Genomic DNA, 19,525 nt, shown 5'->3' with positions numbered 1-19,525 from the left:
ACACCAAGCCTCCGAGAGGTTGCCTACGGTCCCAGAGCTCCTACATGGTAAGCCAGCATTCAAACCCAAACTTCTCTAACTCCAACAGCCATGCTCTCTCCATCACACCAACTGTCTCTCTTCCAATCTCCTCACTCCTGAGATGAAATAATGCACAAATGGATTGAGTTCAACGAAGCTCAACCACTACTAGACAGTATCCCCTCCCAAATTAGACTGGGCCAGGAAACAAAAGCCTGTTCTCTATCAAAAAACCAAAGGTCATTTCTATTCTAATAGAAGGAAGTCTACAAAGTAAGTGTAATACCTGCTAAAATCTTGAAAAAAGGAAACCCTTGGTTTATTTGAAGGAGAAACATCTAAGCCCAGTTCTCCAAAGGATGTGATCATGAAAAGCCACCACCTCATGACATGCTTAATAGCATCTCGTGACCATCAATACATTTTGGCAAACAGATGTTCTGCCCTCAGATGTTCTGTCCTCACGCTATTCCAGATGGAGACACAAACTATGAGGATTTTATGTTTAATCTATCAGTGCTCAAAACAGGGCAGATACCCCTTAAAGCAGCTCCTTTTGGAAGCTACGTACTAACTCCTCCTCTACAGGCACCACTCAGATCACCCCTTCTACAAAGCTGACCTCACAGTCTGGGACACCTTCTATTGGTTATCCTCCTGAAGGCAAATCTTCATCTTCTCAGGGTGTGTTTATTTTTGAGACCAGCCAGATATCATTTGGAACCAAGCCTAGTGAGTGGGATAAACAACTAAACTTAGTAGCCTCTTTAATGGATCAGAAACACATTGTGAGTGTAAAATAATAATGTGCATTTTCTTGGGTGATTCTGAAAGTCATTTCCAATGTGGAGCTTCAAATGTGCTTTCCTAAAGGACAGCAGATTTGGAGTAAATGTGTGGCCTCCCAGAGCATAATGCTTTGAAGGCGCTGCCATCCTTAACCACATTCACAATCCGCAACTCTCTGCCCCTCCTGCCTGAATCTCTACCTTTAGAGAGATATGGCATGGATGTGCTGCTTTAAAATCAGTACCAAACTGATTGAAGCCCTATTGGATCAGATCAAATAACATAAAGCAAATAGTTGGATTCATTAGCTTTTCTGTTCCCCTCCCCCCTTCTTCGATGCCCCAGGCTTCAAAAGAGAAAAATCTAGACAGTGGCACTTTTTTAAAGAATTAGAAAGGAATGCTGTGCTGTAGATTGGCAAAAATGTCCATGGGGATCCCTAAACCATTACAGCAGCTGGTACCTCCAAGCCAAATGACCCAGAGGTAAGTATCCCTGTATCTTCAAAAGTAGAGGGCAGAGTTTAGAAAACAGGACTCCTCCCACCACTTGAGTAGAAATAACCATGATTGCTGCATAGCTGCTTGGTCATTAGATTATAATAGCTGAGAGGGTTTGGGTTTATTGAGAAAAGAGCCAAGTTTCAAGTCATTTCCCAGGAATTCTGGAAGGCATTTGTTTTTTGTTTATTGCACTTACTGTGTGCTGTGAATCCTTACCTTTACAGAAGCAATGCCATTGTCTCTAGTCAATGACCCTTCAATAAACATGATGAGCAAATCAAATCCTAACAAGAAGGTTTTATACCTGCCCATGTAATTGTGCCAGACGCCGTGGTAAGGCTTCTGGTCACCAGATGTGAGAAAATTGCAGTTGAGGTTTAAAGATACTATTTATTATGGAAGCCAAAGCTATTTCTGTGGGAGAGATCACATGCAAACTCACCAGGGGCACTTAACCTCAGAGTGGAATCAGGGCAGATCTGCTGAGACCATCCTCCCATGGCAGAACTTTAAAGGTCTTAGGAAGCCTCCCACTCCTTCCCAAAACCATCTTCTCTGATGGCCAGGTACTGGCACTTAAAATTCTCATCATGAGAAATGTAAACTGCATTCTTTGGGAAATACAAAGTATCATATTGGGCCACTTACAGATTTATTCTATTTTAATGTAGATGAATGGCAAGGAGAGGCCAGGAGTGCTATCATTGGACACACACAGACCAAGATACTGACATTTGCCTAAAAGAGATGAAGAGTTACCCACTGGAGAATTAGAAAAGCAGAAACACTGTTTGATACCAACACCAGCCCACCCTGCTGGGCAAGCCCCAGTAAGAGCTGCTTATAAGAACAAGATAAAGGGCTTCCATAGACAATTTATCAATTATCCACCTTACCACATTGAGGGGAGAAATTATGGTGGTGATCCAGGAACTAAACCAAGAGATTTGGCTTTGGGAAGACGCTTAAACAACATTTCCAGTGAAGGACAAACATGGGAGGACATGGCGAATGAGCCAGGTCAGTAGTAATATGGGCTGGGCAAAGAAAGGTAGAGCACCCCAAAATAGCATTCAGTGCTCATTACTCAAATCCTCTCTAGAGCTGCCTTGTTTCTCTTACACTCAGTCTTCAGCTCCCAAAGGGAAGAGAGTTTGGAGGTCTTCAGGGATCAAGCCAAATCAGAGAAATGCAAAGTTCATCAGTATGTCTCTAACTCTGTCTAGTCTAGAATGGAGGAGTCAAGAAGAACATGAAACAATCCAAGATAATATAACTTAATAGTCCTAGTCTTCTGGGAAGGCTGGATTCGGGAACCACTCAGAGAAGGGATGAAAACCTGTTTATGTGACTGCTCTACAGATCAAAGGGAAGAGCAGATGCCAAAACGTTTTAAGAGTTACACAGAGGATAAAGCAAAGTAAGCTTCATGTTTAGTATGATACGTTGTGTTGAACTTTTGCATTAAGTTTACTATCAAGTTGGTGATTTGAAACAGATGTGAAAGAGCCACTGAAAGATGGCTTCTTCCCCCAGGATCCCACAGACCCTGCTCTCTCTGTGGTCACTAGTGATCTCCCTATTGCTATGTCCACTGACTTGTCTGAATCCTCAATCTTCCTGGCCCTTCAAGAGAGACAGTATCTTCACCTGATTAAAGCCTAGTGTAAGCCATAGAATACTGTAAGTGGAACAAATAAGGAACAGTAACACTAATGGGGATTCATGAGAAGGATGCCGTTGACCATCCCCTCATCAAAACCCCAACTTCTTTGGATTTCTGTGTTGCTTCAGTTGCTTCCCACTGCAACTGCTTATAGCTGGATGTCACCTCTCTCCTTGGGTACTGGGCCAAACCAAAGAGAACCTCATGGCAGGGACTTTGAAGAGCCTGAGACCGCTCTGTCATTTCTCCCAGTGGTTCCCGAGGTCATCCCCAGTTTAACATCACTCCTCTTGGTAGTCTTGACAACTGCTGCAGCTCTAACTGATCATTTCTGTTTAGGTGACTCTCTGACAGCTCTCCCAGATCCAGTCATTCTCTTCCAGCTCTCTCCACTGGAGCCCCACTAGAGTTTCATTTTCTCAGGCTCAAAAATGTCCCTCATGTTGACCCAAAGTAGGTATTTAATCAGTACTAGTTTCCTTCCTTCTGTCTCCATTGTTCCTCTACTGCCAACCAGCTTCCACATCCTGAGCTGTGCCTCTGAAATCCACCCCACTACCCTGGCCCTCCACTCTCCCCCCATCTCGTCCTATTGTCTCTCATCAGCCTCCCAATTGTTCTTGCTTCTTTCCCACCCAACCCCATCAACTTCTGGGGCCCATCACAACCCAGGCTATACGTAGCTGTCCAATAGATCATATGCCAAACTTCCTTACAAGCAAATCTCACAGATAACCATGAAACCACCAGATATGGTCATCCATGACTACTTTGCAGTTTCATCTTCCACCACCATATTTATGCTTTGCTCCAGCTAGAAATTGGTCTGTCGTGCTCTAGATACACTCATCTCCTTACCAGGTAAAGCTCATGTTCATTAAAACTTTCCCTCTTGTCAGACCTGCACACACTCATCTGTCCAAACATATCCCATCAAACTTTATTTCAGAATTATGCTAATATCAAATAGTAATTATTGATTGAAGTTGGAACAAGAGAAGTATTTAAAGTTTTAATAGCCTTCTCATGAATACTTATTAGTGTTACTGTTCCCATATTCCACTTACAGTATTCTGTGGTTTACACTAGGCTTTAATTGGGTGAAGATACAGTCTCTCTTGAAGGACAGGCAGACAACATTTGTATAAATGGAATATTCAGGTTTTCAAAGCCTTGATTGAGTTCTATCTCCTCTTAGAGCCTCTTTTTACCACTCTCTCACACCTCAAACTATAGAAATGGTACCTGAAAGTATAGTCTTTCTCTCACACTTTAGAAATTCATCATTCTTCATTTACACCTTTCTTGAGCCACATTTTTGTTTGTCTGTAGCAGGGTTGTCTCTTGATTTTGTCCACTCCAGACTATGAAGATGCTGTGGGCTAGGACTGGGGCTCACTTATCCGTGTGTTCTCAGCACTCCACACAGTAGTGACACACACAGGAGATAGTTGATTGCAGTTGGATAAGTTAGATAGTGTCAAATTAAATGAAAAATTGAGATGGTGGCCGATAGAGTTGAGAGCTTTAATAATTCAGATATGAGTCAAGCAGGGGGTAGGATTAATGTCTGTTGGGGGAGACAATCAACATTGGTCTTTCTTGAAAGGAAAGGAAATAAAGTGATACAGAAGTTACTGAAGAACATTATAGACCTATCTATAAAGACGTAGAGGAAAGAGTGAACTTGAAAAGAGGGAGGTAGGGAGACGTGCTTGTCTGCATTTAAAGGGTCTTTGAATTATAAAGTGTTGGGTATAACAAGTGGGTAACAGGAGGAACCAGTCTGGCAAAGATAAGTTGGAGTCCAATTAAATGTGATGTGGCAACATAATACCAAGTCAAACTGTCCTATGAGCAACTGAAGACCCAGGACTTGAGCTAAAGTGAGAGCTTCAGGAGTCATCAGCATAGAGATGCTAGTTCTCCCTGAACAGGGATGGAAAAAAAGAAACACAGCAAAGAATCTAGGCATTTCCTAGATGTGACAGGGGGAGTCATGCTAATCAGGAGCAGGAGAACAGGTAGTAGGAGATATAACAAGAGGACCCAGAGTGTGTGGGTTTATGGAAATCATTGAAGGTACATTTTGAGGGAAAGGCAGCTATCTATACTAGTGATGCAGGTACAGCTGACAGGTTAAAAGGAGAGGGTAGCTTCTCTTTGAGCAGGTTCTACAGAAACTTTAGGCAGTTTAGGAGAAAGGGGAACAGAGAATCAATCCCTGAGTGATGAGGGTGACAGTGGGAGATAGCAGTGAGGTTTGGGGAGGACTCTCAGTATTGCCAAGGACCTTGCAGCCAAGACAAGATGGTCATGAGTGCTGGAGGCCAGGTTTCCTGCACAGTCTCCCCGTGGGGGGGACCCTCCCAGGAGGACAGAACCCCTTCCCCATCAGTATTTACCAGTGGAACATAATGTCTGGGGTTAGTCATTTAACCCATTTCTTCCTAACAAAGGGGTATTTTTATGAAACAGCCACAGCAGGTGCTTTACACTGCATAAATACGAATGAGAAACACATTTACTATGCCAGAGAAATAAAGTTTATTGGGAAGTAAATGAAGGAGCTTCCTTGCATTCCAGAGAATACCAAAGAAGCGAGAAAAGCAGGAAACTCAATACATACAGGAAATGCCCTAAAAGTAATACCTGGAGCTCAGATTACAGGGAGCTGGACATCTTCAGAAACAAAGACACTCAAACTTCAATAGGAAGGGATTTTCCAGACATTGGAAGTTAATGATGTGTGTCTTTGCTTGTTGAATCTGGAAAGCATTTCCATGTCTAGAAATAGCACATTTGGCATGGCTAGGCTTCTAACTTGCCGCTGAGCTCCAACAAAGGCAGGACCTAAGGACTTTTCCTGTGTTTGATCTAAATGGCTTCATTGTCGTCTTCAAAGAGGATGCAAGTTCTTAAATTAAGAGCAACGCGTTTGACAGTTGCCACAGGACCCGCAGGAATTGCCGCAAGCATTGGTGGTGGCACATGGGTTGCAGGGGAGCCTGGGAGGACACAGAGGTTTAGAATGGATTGGGGAGAATTGTGGAGAGAGTCCTAAGGTGCTTAATGAAACAATGCATGAATTCTCAGTGGTTGGACGTGGTTGGACATATTTGGAATCAAATTTGATTGTTATCAAATCCTTCTCCCCATCCCAGAATGCCATGTGCTAAGATGAAAAATTGTCTTTTTGAAAAATATGTTCTTTTGCTCTCAAGCTCTCATGGAACTAACACAATCTGCCTTACCCAACAGTTATTGTTTAGCTCCCTGAGGCAAGGGGGTTGTATGCGCTTCACCCTTGACCTTCCATTTCTGCTCAACTGTCACATAGTAGATTCTCTATAAATGCATGTTGTTTTGTGAGTTGAAAATGTGGCCCACAGGTGTATGCCCACAATGCCTTGTAGTCCCACCACATGTTTTCCAGAGTTCTTTGCCTCCCACTCACTTGCAGTCCTCGCTCTCCAGCAGGCCCCGGTACGTGTTGATCTCGCACTCCAGCCGGGCCTTGACGTCCAGCAGCACCTGGTACTCCTGGTTCTGCCGCTCCAGGTCACATCTGATCTCAGCCAGCTGGGACTCCACATTGCTGATCAGGCACTGCACCTGGGCCAGCTGGGAGCTGTAGCGCGCCTCGGTCTCCGTCAGCGTGTTCTCCAGGGAGTCCCTCTGTGCGGAGAAGGTAAGGAATGTCACAGAGCTGCTCCTCAGGGAGCTTCTCCAGGGGGTTCCAGAGAAGTCCCAGGCTCCCCGAGGTCAGGAGAGTGTGGCCAGTACCCTGAACAACACCCACCAGGTTGTGCTGGGCCTGCAGCTCGATCTCCAGGGCGTTGACCGTGCGTCTCAGCTCGATGATCTCCGCCTGGCAGGTCTGCAGCTGCTCCGAGCTGGACACCACCTGCTTGTTCAGCTCCTCGGTCTGAAACAGCACAGGGAAGAAGACAGGGTCAGACCCTGCCTCAAGGGCCCCGCGGGGCCAAGGGTCTCGAGCGGCCATGTGCTGAGATGCCCACCTGGGTGGTGAACCATTCCTCCACGTCCCTGCGGTTGGTCTCCACCAGGGCCTCATACTGACTCCTGGTCTCGTTGAGCACGCGGTTCAGGTCCACGGTGGGAGCTGCGTCCACCTCCACGTTGAGGCGGTCTCCAATCTGGCTGCGCAGGGTGTTGACTTCCTGATGGAAGAAGAGGAATGAATGAGACACAGAAATGGATCTGCTGTGTATCTTTCTACTGTAGGAAAGTGAGCACAACAAAAGTGCACTAAAGGGAATATCCTGATCATTCCCCACAACTGACACGATGTAGGAATTAACCCAAATAGGGATCACATCAATTTCTTGCCCAAAAACCTGAAAGAAGCTCACATTTCCAATAAGACTAAGTCCAAACCCCCTGGCATATACAAATCCTACCTCATTGCCCATCACATCCCTATAGGTAATTCATGCCCAGCCGTATCAGTCCATGGGCCAAACTCAGTATACCTGCTCTACCACTTCTGTGTCTTTCCTCGGCCTCTTCCCCCAGATTGAAAATCCAAGTGTGAAATCCTCCTCCTTCCCATGACATGCCTCTGAGAAGAGTTGCTTATCTCTTTCCAGGTAGACTGGATTATTCCCTGAATATGCTGCTTGTACATCTCATATAGTACTTCTTTTCCTCTGCCTGTATTATGTCGTTGTCTTTACATGGCCATCTCCCCAGATTAGACTGGGAGCTCACTGAAGAGAGGGGCATGTCTTATTTCTCTTTTTCCTCCATCTCTCGAACTAATTCAGAAACTAACAGTGACAAGAAGAGAGCAGGGCCCAATAAACGGATGCCCTTCCTCAGCATCTCCAACATTTGCCCAACCCTCATCCAGCTGCTTGAGAATAAGCAACCCACCTCATTCCATGCTGTGGATAAAGCATCATCACTCTCTGGCTGACCTTGAGTTCTTCAGAGAAGGGTCCCAACCCAAAAAGTCTGATGGCAATTGCCTCTAGTTGATGATGTTAAAGGGGTGGCTCTGAAGCCTACTTTTTTTTTTTTTTTTAATCTTTTCCTCTCACCTCCTCATGGTTGCTCTTGAGGCTCAGCAGCTCCTCCCTCAGGGACTCCACCTGGGCCTCCAGGTCAGACTTGCACAGGGTCAGCTCGTCCAGGATCCTACGCAGGCCATTGATGTCCGACTCCACAAGCTGCCTCAAGCCCAGCTCTGTGTGGTACCTGCACATACAGATCAGAGTGGGAGGATGAGGCAGGAAAGAATCCCATCCCCCTGTCTTGTGTCTTGTGGATGGGCTGGTTTCAATCTCTTAGAGCTGATACAGTTTACTACCTCTTTTCGCCCATGTTTCCCTCAAGTTCTGCACAGATGGACTGGAGAGGCCCCTGACTCAACCTAACACCAGAAGGTGCCCACAGCTGTTCATTAAATGGAGTCTCTCATTCTCCTCTCAATTTTGTTGTTAATATAACACCATTCCTCAAGAACCAATCCATTCCCCAAGAATAGTTCATGTCGATCTCTGAATTTGCGAGTTTAAGAAGGACTTTGGGAGAGGCCAATATAGACTGAAGAGCATGCAACATGTGAGTCTGGATTTCTGTTTGAAAATGGTTTTCTATAAAGCCAGGCTTGAGAAGAGGAATGAAAAGTGTGAAATGGCTACCTCTTCCCTTCTAGGAAATGTTTAGTCTCATGGGACCATGAGAGAGCCATCAGGATCTTAGAGTCACCTAGCCTGAAAGTTTCAACATACTTGGTTCTGAAGTCATCAGAGGCCAGCTTGGCATTGTCGATCTGCACCACCAGCCTAGCGTTCTCAGACTTGGCACACAGAATCTGAAAACAAGATGCTACTATGAGGGCCACTTGAACTTGGGAATGTCTTATTTTTCAAGGACAGTCAGCTGCTGTTGCACCCCCACATGGCACCTCCTCACCTTCTGCTGGAGCTCCTCGATGGTCCGGAAGTAGGACTGGTAGCTGGGACACACGAAGGGCACCTGCTGCTGGCACCACTCCCGGATGCGGCTCTCCAGCTCCGCATTCTCGCGCTCCAGTTGGCGCACCTTCTCCAGGTAGCTGGCCAGGCGGTCGTTCAGGAACTGCATGGTCTCCTTCTCGCTGCCATTGAAGGAGCCCTCGCAGAACCAGCCACAGTTGCCCACATTGGCGGGGATGTTGCAGGCCCCGGGCAGGGTGCAGGTGTGGCAGCTGGGGGGCACGCAGGGCCGGGAGGAACAGGTGGAGCGGCAGCTCAGGTTGGGCAGGCAGCAGTTGTAAGGCATGGTGCAGGGAGAGGTGATGGAGAGCAGGTAAGCCGATACAGGTGGATGTGGTGAGGTTTGAGTCTCTCCTTCCTCCGTAGTCCTTTTATACCCTTATTGGTGGGTGGGGGTTGGCATACAGCATAGTTTCCCTTCCTAATGCTTCAGCTAATTTTTTCTACAAAATATGCTAGTTAGATGCCTCCAAAGAGTCCCCTCAACCCATAAAATTATTCCATTCAGCTTGTGTCACGCCAGGTTCCTCCTAGGTGCTAGTGGCTGTGAAATCAGAGTTTCATCAGATGGCTTCAAAGGAGACAGAATCATCACAATCCCAAATGGCTCTCCCCATTACTCAGAGGGGAGGAGAGCCAAGGACATGGGGTGGAGTTGTTTGGGACTCCTCACCCATGAGGTTCTGCCACTAGATATCTTGGAAAGAGAGTCTAGAGTGAACAGTCTTCCAGGTGGCCCTCTTTTACCAGTCCTGCCCATTTTTCAGTTCAACTTGACTTCATAGCAGAAACTTGTCCTGTGTTAGCTGCAAGGATCCTGAGCCCTACTCATGAGAGTATTAATTGGGGCTTAGGGAATTTATCAATACATGGAGTTTGAAAATAATGGAGTGTTCATGGCTGAGAAGTGAAACTGGCTAAATGGGTAGAATAACACTGAAGCAGAGATAGCAAACTAGGGCCCAACAAGCCAAAGTTAGCCTGCTGCCTTTTTTTCTAAATAAACATGGCACACACCCATGTTCATTAGGTATTATCTATGGCCGCTTTTGGTCTACAATGTCAGAGTTGAATAGTTGTAATAGAACCCATATGGCTTGCAAAGCCTAAATATTTACTATCTGGCCCTTTATAGAAGAAGTTTACCAAACGGTACTGAAGCAACAATCTCCTTAAAGATGAGAAAGAGAAGAAATATCTAGAAATAAAATTATGCCCCGAATAGTCCACAGAGAGAGTTCAAGTGGCAGTATTGAAGCATATGTATGAAGCATAATACTTCAGACTCAACAAGAATGGAAAATCAGAATGAGGAGCTCAGAGCTATCTTTGTATCCATGGTGACCTTATCTCAAAGTCTCTGGAAGTTTCTCTCGCCTTATCCCTAGAGTTAATCCTCTTTCTGAGAGCATTGTATATCCCTAGAGGTGTGACTGCCTGCGAGAGATGCTCCCGGAACAAGTCACAACCCATGAGAATGCACCTTCACTCTGTCGTCCCTAAGAAGTGGGTACCATCCCTGATGAGCATGCCGTCTCTGTCACGTCTGGGATCAGATACCCTTGGACACTTCCAAGCTCTTGGGAGTCTCCCTATTGCCCAATAAAGAATCTTAATGAAGTAGCCCTCCTCATCTCACCTTGTATTCCTTGTCACTTTTCAAAATCTTGGGCTCACAAGGAAGTCCCCAAAAAATCATTTGTGCAACACAGTGGAGATATATATATATATATATCTTATTTGGCTATCTTATTCGGGGTGGTTCTTGAGGAGGACACGTTCTCTACATGGGGTTGTAGTGCCACCAAAGCCTCCTTTCTTATACTGGCATTGAAATGGGCTCTACTCACTTTCTGGGAATCCCCAGCCTTGCGTTTCTGTGCTAACACCCATAGTAATGATGGTGACGGTTTTGGCGATACTGATGATGTTACTTACCACTTCATGAATACTTACTCTACACCAAACAAAGCACTTAGTGCTATGGCACATTTCTCATTTGACCCTCCCCACAAGCCTGTAAGATTGGCCTGTAAAATTATATATATATATATATAGAGAGAGAGAGAGAGAGAGAGAGAGAATATGGATGGGGTGGAAGTGATGATTATTTCCATAACCTTCTTCCTTATTGTTGGCCCAGATGACTCAGATGTAGAATTTTCTGAAAATCCGATTCTGTTAAGCAGACAATTTGGCACATTGCCCATGCCAGCGCAATGGTGATAAAACCTCATTCACCTACCTTGCAAACACTAGGGGCAACTATATTCATGAATTAATCAATAAAAATGCAAATTTTAACTTAACTTGGTAGCCGGCATAGGAAGTTAACAGAGGGCCCATTGTCCCTACATTCTCTGGTAAGTAACTGATCTTGTGGATTCGGCTATCTTATTCAGGGTGGTTCTTGAGGAGGACACGTTCTCTACATGGGGTTGTAGTGCCACCAAAGCCTCCTTTCTTATACTGGTGTTGACATGGGCTCTACTCACTTTCTGGGAATCCCCCAGCCTTGCGTTTCTGTACTAACACCCATAGTAATGATGGTGATGGTTTTGGCGATACTGATGATGTTACTTACCACTTCATGAATATTTATTCTACGCCAAACAAAGCACTTAGTGCTATGGCACATTTCTCATTCGACCCTCCCCACAAGCCTGTAAGATTGGCCTGTAAAATTATTCCCATTTTACAGATAAATTAACAGATTGGGAAAGGCTCAGCATTTTCCCAAGACACAGCCAATAAGTGGCAGAGCTGGGATTTGAACAATTCATTATCTAATTCTTGAGACTGAATACCTAAACACAGTGCAAACATTTGGCTCAGAAGTTTCTCTGATTTTGTAAGGGGAAGGAAATCTTAGATTCCTTTCTTCCCATTGCCCCTCTTTATAGTTTTTGCTTCTGATTCCCACTGGGGCCAGGTTCCCACCCTCTTCCAACCCCATCAGTCCTCCAAAGGCCTCTCTGCCCAAAGGCCTCTCTCACCCAGCTATTCTCTATGGTACCTCTTGAACCGAAACCAAATTACACTTATTTACTTTTCTTCACAGGCAAATGGCTGTCCTTTTGCATGACTGGTTGATATGTCCAGATTGGAAATTAAATTGCCTTTTCTCAGCATCTAAAAAAATCAAAATGCACAATGGCATGACCTAAGGTGATTTAGAATCTGAGAGAAAGCCTACTTGCCTCACCCTGAACTTTTAACCCTATAAAAGTTCACTTCAGAAGAAGGATCTATTTCCTAAGAATCAAAGAACTCTAAAGATAGAAGGACCTGAATTTATGGAGAAGAAAACTAAGGCCCAGATGGTGAGGCAGGAAAGAAATGAATAACAATATGTCACTTCCTCATCAGGTAGTCTACTAGAACCCTTCACATATAGTATTCCATCCTCACCCCAAACTCTGGATGTTTCAATGCCATTGTCACCATATATCAGAGATAAAGAATCTGAGAAGAAAGTGAACTTGTTCAAAATGACACAAGTAAGTAGACTCAAGTCTGCTGGGCCCATCCCACCTCACTGTGAAATAGAGAGATGAGACACTGGCATAGGCCAAGATGTGACAAAACGTGAGAACTGGAAGAAAACAGAGGTAGCTCATGATTTCCAATGCCAGCTCTGAGCACGGACAGGAAGACACATCTAGGCTTCCTGCATATTGCTCTGCTCCTCAGTAAACTGGAGGTTAAAAAGTGACAAATCCCACAAGCTCGTGATGAGGCGTGCCTCCCGGAAGTAATGAGACAGGCTTTTACAGAGAAAAATGCTGCACATTCCTGAACAGTCCTTCTCTTCCTATAGACACTGACAGAAGCCTCAAGCCTCAAAGCACTCAAACGATGACTCTGACCCCAGATATAAGGATGCAAAAATGCCTTAGCTGTACCCATTACAAATATGAATTTTCAGGGAAACAGGAAAAGAATCAGCAAAAATATTCAGGACATAAGCTTGGGGATGGGTCAAACATCTGAGAATGATATTCCCAGTGGGTTAAGAGTTCAGACCAGGACAGCCAAGAGCCAATTAAATAGATTAAAAAAGAGCACTAGACATGCCAACTGAGAAGGGCCTGGGGCCCCATCAGAAGATGGGCCTGGAGCCAAAGAGTACCAAATAATGCTGCATAGAGCATATACTCCAGGTGCAGAGCTAGAGGGGGGATTTAAAGAAAGAAACAGTGGTATGAAAGACAATAGGATGGTGTACAAATTCTACTGTTGGGCATGAAACAACAACAACAAAAGTGACTATGCTTTCTATTCTTTTTTTTTTAATGTTTTTTTATTATGTTAGTCACCACACAGTACATCCCTGGTTTTTGATGTAAAGTTCGATGTTTCATTAGTTGCGTATAACACCCAGTGCACCATGCAATACGTGCCCTCCTTACTACCCATCACCAGCCTATCCCATTCCCCCACCCCCCTCCCCTCTGAAGCCCTCAGTTTAAAGACCTCGATGTGAGACAGGAATCCATCAAAATCCTGGAGGAGAACATAGGCAGCAACCTCTACGACATCGGCCAAAGCAACCTTTTTCATGACACATCTCCAAAGGCAAGAGAAACAAAAGATAAAATGAACTTGTGGGACTTCATCAAGATAAAAAGCTTCTACACAGCCAAGGAAACAGTCAAAAAAACTATGCTTTCTATTCTTAAGAAGCTTATCTATATGTTAAGTCATCAATAATCAAAATAATAATCGTAATAAGAATGTTTGGTTTGCAAAGTGTTTCCACAAACACAGTCTTCCATGATCCTCTTGGCAAATGTATAAAGCAAGTAGAGAAGATGTTGTTACCTCCACTTTGGGGAAACTGAGGCTCAAAGAAGTTACATGTCTTGTCCAAGGACACAGAGCTAATGAGAGGATAAGTGAGAACTAGAACCCAATTCTGGCAAGTGGGCCACAACCTGGCTCATTAGAACCACCTGTAGAGATTCTAAAACTCCCACTGCATCCCAACGTTCATAGCAGCAATGTCCACAATAGCCAAACCATTTGACAGATGAATGGATAAAGAAGATGTGGTATATATATATACAATGGCATATTACTCAGCCATCAGAAAGGATGATACTTACTATTTACATTGACATGGATGGAACTGGAGGATATTATGCTGAGTGAAATAAGTCAATCAGAGAAAGAGAGATATATGGTTTCATTCATATGTGGAATATAAGAAACAGGGCAGAGGATTAAAAGGGAAGAGAGGGAAAACTGAATGGGAAGAAATCAGAGAGGGAGACAAACCATGAGAAACTCTTAACTCCAGGAAACAAACTGAGGGTTGCTGGAGGGGAGGTGGGTAGGGGGGATGGGGTAACTGGGTGATGGGCATTAAGGAGGGCACGTGATATGATGAGCACTGGGAGTTATACGCAACTGATAAATTATTGAACACTACATCTGAAACTAATGATGTACTATATGTTGGCTCCTTGAATTTAAATTTAAAAAATAAAATAATAAAAATTAAAAAATAATAAAACTCCCAGTGGCCAGGCTACATCCCAGACCAGTTAAATCAGACTCTCTAAGGGCAAACTCAGGCTTCAGCATTTTTTTTAAGTTCCCCAGGTGATTCCAAAGTACCACCAAGGTGGAGAGCAACTGTCCTCATGTCCGATGATGATGACAGAGTACCTGGAAACAATTTAAAAGCCACATGGAAGTATTTAAGGGGGTGTAGAATACATTTATTTACAACATTATGGTTTGGCTACAGGAATTGAGATCTCTGTTTTGAAAAAAAAGACGACAGAATTTACAGATCCAAAAGCTTCGCCCCTGGCCAGAATCTTCCTTTGTTCTAGTGATGGCCTCTCTGTTTAAAGCATGTTTGGAGTTTTGTGTTTTGGAAATGTCTGTATCTTTTTAATACCCAGTTTGTTGATAGCAAACCTTTGTCTTTTAAGGATGGATTTGATTTTTTGGAAGCCATTCAACAAGAAACTTTATGAATAAGATGGATGATCAAGTTAGATAATTTAAAAGAAAAAAACCTCCATATGATTGTGGCTCATAATTGATTTTAAAGAGACTTGCCAAAATTTAGCTGGAATGTGTGTGTAAGGAACAACTATGAAGAATGTCATTGACCTGGAAATATTCATTCTGCCCTGATTTTTTAATCATTCTCCATACTTTATAGTGGTGTCATGTGCATCTATTAACCGAACCTGGTTCAAATCTCGTAATTGCTAATAACCAACTGTGATTTTGAACAAGTTTCCAAGGGTTCAATTTCCTCGTTTGTTAAAATGGGTTTAATATGAAGCATTTTGTAAAGATTAAGATAAGTTCCTAGTATTTTGCCTAACCCATAGCTGATATCCAACAGATGTGAGCTGTATTACTTTCCTACTGCTACCTTCACAAATCACCACAAATTTAGTGGCTTAAACCAACACAAATTATTATGTTAAAGTTCTACAGGTCAGAAGCCTAACATGGGTCTAAAATCAAAGTTTTACTTTCATTGGAAGTATGATTAAGAAAAAAGTTTACAATTACATCAAAAAGAATAAAATACTTCAGAATAAATGTAACTAAGGAGGCAAAAGACTTGTACACTGAAAACTGCAAAACATTACCAAAAGGAATTAAAGAAGAGACAGGTAAATCGGAAGACCTCCTGTGTTTGTGGAAGATTTAGTATGTTTAAGATGGCAGTATTGCCCAAAGAAATCCCTATCAAAGAGATTCATTGCCATCCCTATCAAAATCCCAGTGATGTCTTTTGTAGAAATAGAAAACCTCATCCTAAAATTTACACGAGATTTCAAGGTACCCCAAATAGCCAAAACAATCTTTTAAAAAGAAGAACAAAATTAGAAAACTCACACTTCCCAATTTCAAAACTTACTACAAAGCTATAGTATTCAAAACAGTGTGGCACTGGAATAAGGACAGACATATAGACCAATGGAATAGAATAGAGTCCAGAAATCATCCTTCACATATATGATCAAATGATTTTCAAAAAGGATGCCATCCATTGAAGGAAGGACAGTCTTTTCAATGAATGGTGCTGAAACGACTGGATATTCACATGCAAAGAATGAAGTTAGACCCTTACCTCACACCATAAACAAAACATGAACCCAAAATGGATCATAGACCTACATCTAAGAGCTCAAACTGTAAAACTTTTAGAAGAAACCATAGAGGAAAACTTCATGACATTGGGTGTGACAATGATTTCCTGGTCATGGCACCGAAAGCACAGATAACAAAAGAAAAAATAGGTAAGCCCCCCAGAAAATGTAAAAACTTTTGTGCACCAAAGGACACTATCAAGAGAGTGAAAAGGCAGCCCACAGAATGGAAGAAAATGTTTGCAAATTATATTTCCAATAAGGACTAATATCCAGAAAGCATAAAGAACTCCTACAACTCAACAACGACAAAACTAAATGACTTAATTAAACACATGGTCAGAAGACTTGAATAGACATTTCTCCAAAGATCTACGAATGGTCAACAAGCACATGAAAAGATGTGTCAACAGCACTGATCATCAGGGAAATGCACATCAAAACCACAATGAGGTATCACTTCACTAGGATGGCTGTCAGCAGAAACAAAAACAAGCAAAAAACAGAATTTAAAAAGTGTTGGTGAGAATGTGGAGAAATTGGAACCCTTGTGCATGGCTGGTAGGTACGTTAAATGGCACGGCCTCAAACAAGTAAACATAGAGTTACCATAGGATCCAATAACCCCACTTCTAGGTTCATACACCAAAGAACTGAAAGCAGGGACTTGAACAGATATATGTATATCAGCGTTCACAGCAGCGTTAGTCCCGATAGCCAAAATACCCGTCCATGGATGAATGGACAAGCAACATGTGATATATACAATGGAATATTATTTCATCTTAAAGGGAACAAAGTTCTGATGCATGCTACAACATGAATAAGCCTTGAAAACATTACACCAAGTGAAATAAGCCAGACACACACACACACACCCAAACACTATATGATTCCGCTTATCTGAGGTACCTAGAGTAGTCAAAGTCATATGGACAGAAAGTGGAATGGTAGTTAGCAGAGACTTGAGGCAGGGGGTTAGGGAGTTTAATGAGGCAGAGTTTTAGTTCGGATTGGTGAGAACGTTGTGGAGATGAACGGTGCTGATGGATGGACAACAATGTGATTGTACTTGATGCCCCTGAATTAAACACTAAAAAAAAAAAAAGGTAAAATGGTAAATTTTATGTTATATATACATATATATTTTTCCACAGTAAAAAGAGAAAAACCAAGGTGTTGGCAGGGCTGTGTTCCTTTCTGGAGGCTCCGACAGAGAATCTATTTCCTTTTCTTCTCCAGCATCTAGAAGCTACTTTCTTGGTTTGTGGCCCCCTTCCTCCATCTTCAGATCCTGCAGCGAGGAGTCCGGTCATCATATCACATCACTCTGATCTGTGTCCCCTGTCATGCCTCCCTCTCCCTCTCACTGTCTTCTGCCACCCCTTCCACTTTTATTTTTTTTTAAGATTTTTATTTATTTATTCGACAGAGATAGAGACAGCCAGCGAGAGAGGGAACACAAGCAGGGGGAGTGGGAGAGGAAGAAGCAGGCTCATAGCGGAGGAGCCTGATGTGGGGCTCGATCCCATAACACCAGGATCACGCCCTGAGCCTAAGGCAGACGCTTAACTGCTGTGCCACCCAGGCGCCCCTGCCCCTTCCACTTTTAAAAGGACCCTTGTGAGTATATGGGGCCCATGGGATAACCCAGTTTAATCTCCCCCATTTTAAAGTCAGCAGGTTAGCAGCTTTAATTCCATCCGCACCTTTCATTTCCCTTTGTGTCCAACCTAACACATTCCTGCGTTCCAGAAAACAACGTGGGCATCTTTGCAGAGAAGGGGGACCGTCATTCCGCTTACCACAGCCATTAACATTACTTTTGCATTACTGTAAAATGATATATGTAAGCAGGATGTGGAATAAAGGAACGAGCAAAATTAGGGCTTCTGAACTGAGCATGACCCTAGATTTGGAGGAAATCACAGACACAGTAGCAGACCACATCAGAGAAGGGATTCCAGGTCAGAGGCTGCTCACGACCCAAGCAGCCAGGTGTGCAAATCTGAAACCACCCTGTAATTTGAGCTTTAAAAATAAGGGTCGGGGGACAATTATGGTAGAAACCATAAATAGTTACTTTATCAAATATATGTATGTAGTTTCAATCCATTTGGTTATATCAGTATACAAGATTGTGTTTCACCAAAGTGGGTCTGATATCTGCCTCAGAAAGCCTGGTGAGATGGGAAGGTTCATGAGAAAAGGTAGAAACCTGAGTGGTTTCCGATCCTTTCATGTCAAAATGGTCCTCTGGGGTCCTAGCAGGTCAAGGCTTAACATTTCCTTGGCTCTTCTTTGAAGTTCAGGATTCAAGTTCAATCCTTTCTTGATGAACCCTGACGTCATTCTCAGTACTGGGTGACTTGTCTGCCCCACAAGCCTGAGCGTTCAGTGTCGGGGACCATGCCTTATAAGAGCACTACTTAAGGACTAGTTCTATGCCTTTACAAGTTGTAAATAACTTGCAGCCAGGACTGTCTTTCTTGATATGTGTCTCTCTTCCCCACCATTCAGGGTGTGCGCAGAGTAGGTAACAGGTACTGGTTGGGATGCACTGAGAAAGGTGGAAGTATCAGATGAAGGGGGTGGGGGGGTGTCTAAGCCCTGGGTTGGGAGGGGAAGTGAGCATCTGGAGCCCACAGTGGTAACGATCCACTGACACAGGAGGAAGGGAGTCCTGGGCACAGCAGGCAGGCCAGAACATTCCTTCACTGGGTGTTCCTGAGGCTGCCTGGAGCGCCCCGGGGCCACCAAGACCCAGATAATACAGCTGGACCTGAAACTTCCTGCTGAGAAACGATGAACTTCCCAGAGCCTCTTTCTCATGCCCAGCTCCTGCCTCCTTAGTTCGGATTTAGATGCAGTCAGGTCTAGGAGATGTCCAGGTCAGGAGGGAAGAGTGGGAAACATGCAGGAATGGTCAAGGGGAGATGGGGGTACAGCACTGCCCCTTCTCTGCCCTCCCTCCTGACAGCCTGCCTTACCCAGGCGTCCAGGGCGCCAGGCCAGCCATCTGCCCTCCAGGCAAAGAACGGCTCTTGTATCCAAGAGTCAGGCCATTATGTAGCCTGACTTTCAAGTGGCTTTTTATAGAGTGCTCAAGTGATGGGTGCGGCAGAACGAATGAATACCAATGAGAAAGGTATCTGCTTTGCCAGGGAAATCAAGTTTATTAGCAGGTTACAAGGGAACGCCCTGGCACTTCCGAGGGTTCCCTGGGCAAGTGAAAAAGGAACAGACCCCAGTGAAGGTCTGCAGTAGGTGGGCTGAGTTTCATGGATGCCTTACTGGGGCAGCTCCAGCCACGCAAACTGTGTTTTCTGCCCAGTTTTGTCGAATGAACCAGTGCCAAGTCAAAGCTCTGGAACCTTGGGCCCTGCCTCCTTGCTCCTCTGGCAGCCCCGGGCT

At 44.0% G+C, this 19,525-nt stretch overlaps 1 protein-coding gene across 1 annotated transcript; it reads right to left on the bottom strand.

Moving 5' to 3' along the window:
- Nucleotides 1-5,902: 5,902 nt before the first annotated feature.
- LOC123781854 (keratin, type I cuticular Ha1-like) lies at nt 5,903-9,377 on the bottom strand. Its single transcript, XM_045781605.2, has 7 exons — nt 8,923-9,377; nt 8,739-8,821; nt 8,046-8,202; nt 7,002-7,163; nt 6,782-6,907; nt 6,437-6,657; nt 5,903-5,987 (listed from the first exon to the last, which is right to left on the bottom strand). The coding sequence occupies exons 1-7, from the start codon at nt 9,268-9,270 to the stop codon at nt 5,903-5,905; spliced, it is 1,182 nt and encodes a 393-aa protein (XP_045637561.1). The 5' UTR covers nt 9,271-9,377.
- Nucleotides 9,378-19,525: the final 10,148 nt, after the last annotated feature.

The sequence above is a fragment of the Ursus americanus genome, chromosome 23 (genome assembly GCF_024610735.1).
Source record: "Ursus americanus isolate L20-20 chromosome 23, mUrsAme1.1.p, whole genome shotgun sequence".
Classification (NCBI taxonomy): Eukaryota; Metazoa; Chordata; class Mammalia; order Carnivora; family Ursidae; genus Ursus; species Ursus americanus.
This window is presented reverse-complemented; position numbering and strand designations above follow the sequence as displayed.

Excerpts from the sequence above, each read along its gene's own strand:
- LOC123781854 (XM_045781605.2), bottom strand. The coding sequence starts at position 9,270 with ATGCCTTACAACTGCTGCCTGCCCAACCTGAGCTGCCGCTCCACCTGT. Across the intron at positions 8,822-8,922 it reads TCGAGGAGCTCCAGCAGAAG|ATTCTGTGTGCCAAGTCTGA; the intron begins GTGAGGAGGTGC and ends TCTTGTTTTCAG. Across the intron at positions 5,988-6,436 it reads CTGGAGAGCGAGGACTGCAA|GCTCCCCTGCAACCCATGTG; the intron begins GTGAGTGGGAGG and ends GTGTCCTCCCAG.